Source organism: Ixodes scapularis, unplaced genomic scaffold (genome assembly GCF_016920785.2).
Source record: "Ixodes scapularis isolate PalLabHiFi unplaced genomic scaffold, ASM1692078v2 PGA_scaffold1__304_contigs__length_218370807, whole genome shotgun sequence".
NCBI lineage: Eukaryota > Metazoa > Arthropoda > Arachnida > Ixodida > Ixodidae > Ixodes > Ixodes scapularis.
In genome coordinates this window covers 22728547-22735563 of record NW_024609846.1, presented here as the reverse complement: position 1 = coordinate 22735563, position 7017 = coordinate 22728547, and the positions used below count along the sequence as shown (strand labels likewise).

General features: G+C 46.3%; 1 protein-coding gene across 1 annotated transcript; it reads left to right on the top strand.

Annotated features, from left to right (window-relative positions):
- Nucleotides 1-703: 703 nt before the first annotated feature.
- LOC121835930 (Krueppel-like factor 10) lies at nt 704-6588 on the top strand. Its single transcript, XM_042290485.1, has 2 exons — nt 704-830; nt 5494-6588. The coding sequence occupies exons 1-2, from the start codon at nt 810-812 to the stop codon at nt 6382-6384; spliced, it is 912 nt and encodes a 303-aa protein (XP_042146419.1). The 5' UTR covers nt 704-809; the 3' UTR covers nt 6385-6588.
- Nucleotides 6589-7017: the final 429 nt, after the last annotated feature.

Below are 7017 nucleotides of genomic sequence, written 5' to 3'. Positions count from 1 at the left end.
TTTCTGACCTAGCGGCTAGATGCCTTCGATTTCGGATAGGTCGCCAATGAAGTTGAACCTATATTCGAAGAGGCGAACAGCGTGTCACATTATTTGATTAGGACGTATTTTCCTAAATCGTAATCCACTGCCAGACGAAACTATCTTAAAAACGAACACGACTAAATCGTATAAAATGCTCGGTACCTCTATAATTCATAGTGTGGAAACTTCGAATTCCATTAACAACTGTAAACATTATCACATCTTTTTTTACACACTCCCTGGTGTAATAATTATAAACGGGTATTTACCTGGCGCAGTCTGAACAATATGTTTAGCTTGGGTTTAGCACTATTGCGCCACTTGCACGATCCCCGTCGCAAAAACCCCGTGTTACTAGCCCCGCAAGGACGCGGTCTTTGGAGCCCCTGCAAAAACACGCAGTAGAAGAAAAACAGGCGCCGATCGTCAGTTTGTTCGGTTTAGGTGACCTTCGTAGTCCAGGATTTTCTTTTGTACCGGACCAGCGTTCGGCTTGCGTCCCGCTCTTCCCTTCCCGGGGGTGAAGGGCGTCAAGGTCCGGCCACGACCTCCTCTCCGACAGCCCGGCTGACCGGTGCAGGGCCACGCGATTCCCCTAGTTTCTTGGCCTGAGGGGAACCAGGGGAGGGAGTCGGAAGATAAGAAAACAAAGCATGAGGTCATCCCTCTCGCAACTCAAGACATTCGTCATTCCGGCAGTGACCGGGTTTCAACGGTCATCTCGGCTCGAAACGGTCTTTCGGAGTTTTGACGTCTGCGAACCACGTCTGCGTATACAGCAGAGGATGGAGCTGTTCAGGTCAAAGGTAAGAGTGATTTCCAAGTTGGACATCCGGCATCCTATGGAATGCTCATCGAAAGTATCTCCAAAGGAGCATCGTCACTGCGCTCATCGCCTTTCCTATCACCGATCAAACCAATCACGCACACTAAATGCGCCGCCATTTTTTTTTTATGCGTGATTAGTTTATTCGGTGATCGTTGATTCCCTGGACAACGGACGCCGTGACGACCCACTTTTGGCGCGGCTGGGTTGTTACCAATAGCCATACGTTCTGGTCTCTATCGACTCGTATACAGTTTACAGTTTAGCGTGTTTCGTTAGATAGCAGGGATTTAGTCCCGTCCGATGGGCGTCTGCTGACTCCGCTGTTTTGAGAAATTTAACCGGTGCAGTGCTGCTGCCCGAAGTCTTCAACGTGCATCGTGCAGTAGTGGTAGGACGTACGACTGTACGCCGGTACGTCGCTTGTCCAGATCGAGACTGGCAGGGCTGAGCGTTGAAACAGTTTTCGTAGACCGTGTTTCCCCCTCCGCTAAGCCCTCGCAATGAAGAAGCCACTACTGCAACTGCGCGCCGATGGCCTCGGCTGTAGAGTTCCGGGTATCGTAGTGGCGGGTTGCGGACAGCGTTGCGGGACGGCGAAAACGATCTGCGAAAAGTCCCTACCTCCTCAATACATCGTCACAGATCGTGGCGTGAAAGCTTAGGTAAGATCTCTTCTTTTTTTTTTTTTTTTCTTTTTATGAGCCGGCGTTTTTTTTATTGTGTTTTGTTTGTTTTTGTTGGTTACGTTAGATGGCATCACCGACTGAAATATGTGCGAGGGTAAGCCGTGGGACGCGGTTCTGAAATGGCCGATCGGAGCTTTGGCGTACTTCTTTCCCGCGATCGAAACGCCACTTCCGTACAAAAGTTCGTTTTGACGACATGTGACTACGCAAGAACCCGTGCTTTTAAACACTCAGGTGTTTTTTTTTTTATGCTTCAACAAAGTTGTCCCCCCCCCCCTCCCGGCACGCTTTTTAATTCGGCGTCTTGAGTGCCCCCTCATGACATTCTTGCGGAGCGTTCAAGTGCCGACGGCACTCTACGCCCGGATTCGAGTGCCGTCCTAGCGAGTAAATGTCGTTCTTTAGTGAACAATGTCTTGCTTTTGGCCCTTTGTGGCAGAAATTAGTATGCCTACTTTCACTGTACTCTAGACACAGCGTTTTTAGCAATCGACATCTTGTAAACCCTGAGATGGGAAACTTCTCTGTATTCTTTATTGTTTCCCATCTCAGGGTTTACAAGATGTCGAGCAGCTCGCCTTCACTCTATTGGCCGGTTCACACATGCAGCGAAGCGCTAATGTAGCGCTTGTCACGTGTCGTCCGCTACTTATTGTCTGGCATGAACAACAGTATTGACGGTGCGATACAAAGCTGGTGAACGCTCCCGTCAGCACGCGCTTAGCGCGAGGTCAGCGCTACTCTTGTAGCGCTCCGCTACATGTGTGAACAGGCCTTATCAGTGCTTACAGCGGGTTTTTAATTACACCCAGTAAGAAAGCATGCATAAACACGCATCGATTTCGATGTGGGCTTCGCAGGACCGTCTTATTATCCGTCAAGATGTAGGAGATGCCTGCTTGCTTTTGTTTATTTATATTATAGCAAGCCACCAGCTCACGCCGCTCCACGGCAACAGTCTGCGGCGACTCATTACAGAAAAAGCTACTCTGAACTGTCGATGTAACGAACTATCAATTAAACGGCCTGTCGACGAAACGTCTTGCGATGAACTGACTGCCTGCGAGATCGCATCCCGCGTTCTCGCGGATGCCTTGTACGACAGACCCTGTTCACCCCCTCGCAGATTAATCGAGACCTTTTTCTGGGTATCAAACAGTGTTGCTATCATTTTTTTTTTTTTTTTGTTTTGCGCGCCGCTTAATTGAGACCAGGCAGTCACTAAACAGTCGCTAGATTCGCCAGGAAGTCGCTAAAATATTCGCTGAATTCCAAAAGCTTATTAAACCCTTTTAAAGTAAGTGAACCTCAAATAATCATATCTCAGTTATTTTGAGAGGTTTAACTTACACTGAAAAACAACTCGGACGGTTTTTATTTGTAATAATATTTGTAATGGCTCCGAATTTTTTTGATTGTCGTTCATGACTGATTTTCATCTGGTGATTGCAACTTTTTTCCAGAGCCGCACTTGACATGTCAAGGGTATACTCCTCTTTACCAGTTTAAAGTGAGCACTTTCAAAGAAAAAACCAGGCTTTTCTTAGTGCGCGGACAATACTGAAAACAGCCATGTTCTTCAGAAAAAAGAATCAAAATGTCTAAAAACTGAATGCAGTTAAAATCAAGTCCACATGACACCTCTCTAAACCGTTCGACAATATTCTCAACGTTTGGCAGAGAGCACGTGGGTACGTGGGCGCGAGAGAGATGGTCTGCAGTGTTGACAGTCTTGATATTCTTTTTAAGCGCGCCGCTCAATTGAGCATATATCGAAAGCAAACTCGGCTAGAGAAGCAAAAGGGTTTAGCTCGCAAGCATCTCTAAAGTTGTTCAAAACAACAAGATTAAGCGACGTTCACATATATCCGACCAAGTATGACCGAGAGAGACCAGACCAGTTTTTAAGCCTCTTGCGAGGTCTTAGGACCAGATGAGCTGCAGCGGAGCTGGTCCTAAGAAGTCGCAAGAGGATTAAAAACCGATCTGGTCTCTCTCGGTCTGACTCGTCCACAATTACGTCGTTTACAGTGTATATTTAGTGGATTTTTAGTCCCCATCACCTTAACTTTTTTCAAGCACTCTTTGAGCACAGGTAAAAGGCTCTAATACCATCAAATAATTTTAGGCGTTTTGCTTTTGTTCTCTAAAAATGTCAAAAACGCCCCCTCGGTTTATTGTTGACGAATTTTGAGAATTAAATACTGGCAATCTATTTGGGTTACATCAATATTTTTTCATGTATATGGAGAGCACAAAACACGCTCTTTATATATATTATAAAATGACTCAGTTGTAGGAAATATCCTTTGCGGTACGTTTACGTTACTTTCAAGCTAAACCCAAAAAGTACACATTATGAAATCAATTTTCTAGAAAACGCCATTTTTTAAAAGTTTTTTGCTAAAATGTAGATATGATAGCTGTCTACTCGAAAAGTAAGTCGAGAAAGTGTGTATTTTGTTTATATGTTCTATATTTGAGCCTCAATGGGGCGGAAAAAAGACCTCTTCGTTTTGCAAGACCTAAGTCAGACATAGCGACCCGTGCGTTTCTATGAATTGATAAAAAGTTTTCTTGAATTTTTGTCTGCGTTGTGTAATCAATTATAAACGCAATTTGTGGTATTGAATCGTTATTTCTGTTTCGACAAGAGCGGGAAACCATGAGAAACATATCTAACCAAATCATTAGGCCTAGTAGACCTTCAATATCGAAGAGACACAGACGTTGTATTGCTTCCATTTATAAAACTTTCACTGTAAACTAGCATGACTAGCTATTAGCTTTCATATTACTAAGACATATCAAGTCACCACATAATTGATATATTATATACAATTCTTTCCGAAGCCAAACGCTAGGGTTTGTTCACCGCACATCGCACAGATCACCAGGGAATGGCTTTTCACTTCCGTAATACACAAAAGTGAAGACACAAAAACGGTCCGAAACACACGGAGAGATTGTCACGGAGAGGGGTAGGAGATAGAAATAAATAAATAATAATAAAATTACCCAGCTCCGATTTTAACGAAAATTGCGTTAAAAAAATAAAAGATTTAGGTTCGAGCGGTGGCGAGGCGATAGGTCCACGCCTGGTGGAGAGTCAGACAAAAAAAATCGACAACACGTAAAAAAAAAAAAAAAAATTATTTAAGACGGAAAAACAGCCGCACACCGCAAGAACAGAAACCAACTCCTCCGGGCATTCCCTAAACGGGACACAACCAAATGCGTGCGAACAAGCTCTCTACAACACCGTCAGGCCGCTACGCCATGACGAAATAAACCCAACAAGTAAACAATGCTAACAAACAGTTAGTAAGAAAACATTCCAAAAAAAAACGTTCTGCAGAACCGCACCCGTGAAACGAAGTTCAGCGGGGCGAATAAACACACACAAAATAAAAAAAAAAGTCTTAACTGAATCATGTTGAATTAACCTGAGACTGGTGTAGAGAAGAAACATGCTTGAAAAAGAGTTAATATAATATGGCCTCAAAATCCACGGCGGGAGTTCGAGCGAAACATCCGACCTACGACGGATGTGAAAAACACTGCTTTCCGCCACTTCCTCTTTTAAAATTCGTAAGTCGAGAACCAAAAATCCGACGAGCTAGCGGTTTGTGGCTACTGAGTTTTTAGAGGCGACACCATAACATATTTTTTTTTCAGCGAAATTCAAAATTCGACCTTTTTTGTCCGCACGATTTGAGATGAAATCACCGATATGCGTATATGAATTAAACATGTTTCAAGCGTGCTTCAGGCGCGTTCTCGGATAATTCGGTCATTATGTCTGAAGTGAACGCCGTGTTTTTTGTGTGGTGTATGTATGAGCAGCTTCCCTCGACGTATGTCACGATGCAGTTAGGCAACCTCCGCTGGTTATCACTATCTACTTCGCTGTCCTAAACCCCAGTGCCTCTACTAATATGTCATCTTCGGTAGCTGCAGGATGAAGCCCTTCACGCCGATCCTCTGTCAGCGACGACACAAAGAAGCGGACAACTCCGCGTGAATGACGTCCTATATCAAGTTCGCACGGAGGTACCTTCCAACAACCTTGCACAGCCTCAGTACGCAATGTCAAGTAACCTTGCGGGGAGCAACGCTGCGACAGAATTTCAGCGGATCATCTTCAACGCCCTGCAAACTCCAGTAACTGCTGCAACGCGCCAGCACGTCGAGACCCTAAACCAGAGTGGCGTCGCGTTCGGCCAGCTTCGAGCCCTTCCCGACGTCAGCCTTCCAGCACCTCCGCGGAGGATTCCCTGCAAGTACTGCGCTTACATTTGCTCCAGCGAAGACCAATGGCGCGAGCACGTCGAGATCCATGGGTGGGTTACCTGCGATATCTGTGGGAAGCCGTGCAGAGACGAGGCCATGGCAGCTCATCGTCAAACCCACGCACCGCTCAGACGCCGTGCGGCCAAGCGGCTGCTGTGCCCCGTGTGCTCAAGGGTCTTCCTCAGGGAGGACACCTTCACTTACCACTTGAGAGCGCACATAAATCACAGTCGGGCAGCGAATGTGAACGCTGTAGTTGCGACGCCCACTTCATTCCCCGTCGGCCTTCCGGCACGTCCCTCGTCGACGTTCTCGGTGGCGCGTCCTTTGGCCACCGGCTTACCATCGCCCTTCCAGGTGGATCGTCCTGCCGTCTTCGGCTTCCCGTCGCTGGCAGAGTCCCCGCTCTGCCTGGACGACCTCGACTTTTCCTACGCTCTACAGTTCCCATCGGAGGAGGACAAGGAGATCTTCGAAGAGCTCTGGAAGATGATGATGAACGAACTCATGATCACCCATTTTGGAGGGTGGTGTCCGTTGCAGAACATTTAAGCTCCCACGGTCGTGGCCGTGGGTGTCCCTCGTTCGTGCGACTCTCGCTGTGTCGGTGAGGATTTACACTGCTACCGTACGCTACAAAACAAATCTGTATCCGTACGAGCCCCTCTGCTTTTTCCATTTGTGACTCCTTTGACGAGCTGCGATGTCGCAAAATGTGTGTAGGCTACAGCGAATAAACTGTTTCCTCAGCGCTGATCGCGCGTTGTCTTTTCATATTGACGAAAGCAGATGCCCTGAATAGGAATCTACCCGCAATCGGCGTTTTACTATCAATACCGAAAGTGTTTATTATGCGGTGTGGATTGTGAGTGCGGAAGAAGTAGGCAGTCAGGGATGTTGACACAAAATGTGACGAGTAATTCATCGAAGACACCTCAACTTAGAATACGTTATAATTAGGCAGTGTCTATTCTCCCGACATCCCGGAGAACATCTCGAAATTCTACCGGCAGTCACCTCCCATTGGCTCTCTGAAATTACGTGACAATTGCCGGCAGGGTATACTGACTGTCTTATTCGCCCGGCATTTCGTGGAAACATATTTCATGGACAACTTTTCACTGATCCACGTTTTATGGACACACGTTTTGTCGACAACAACGTTTCATTGCCACTCGTTACGCG

Bases quoted from the DNA above. Each gene is read 5' to 3' on its own strand.
- LOC121835930 (XM_042290485.1), top strand. From the start codon at position 810: ATGGAGCTGTTCAGGTCAAAG. The intron at 831-5,493 runs GTAAGAGTGATT...CATCTTCGGTAG, and splicing joins TGGAGCTGTTCAGGTCAAAG to CTGCAGGATGAAGCCCTTCA.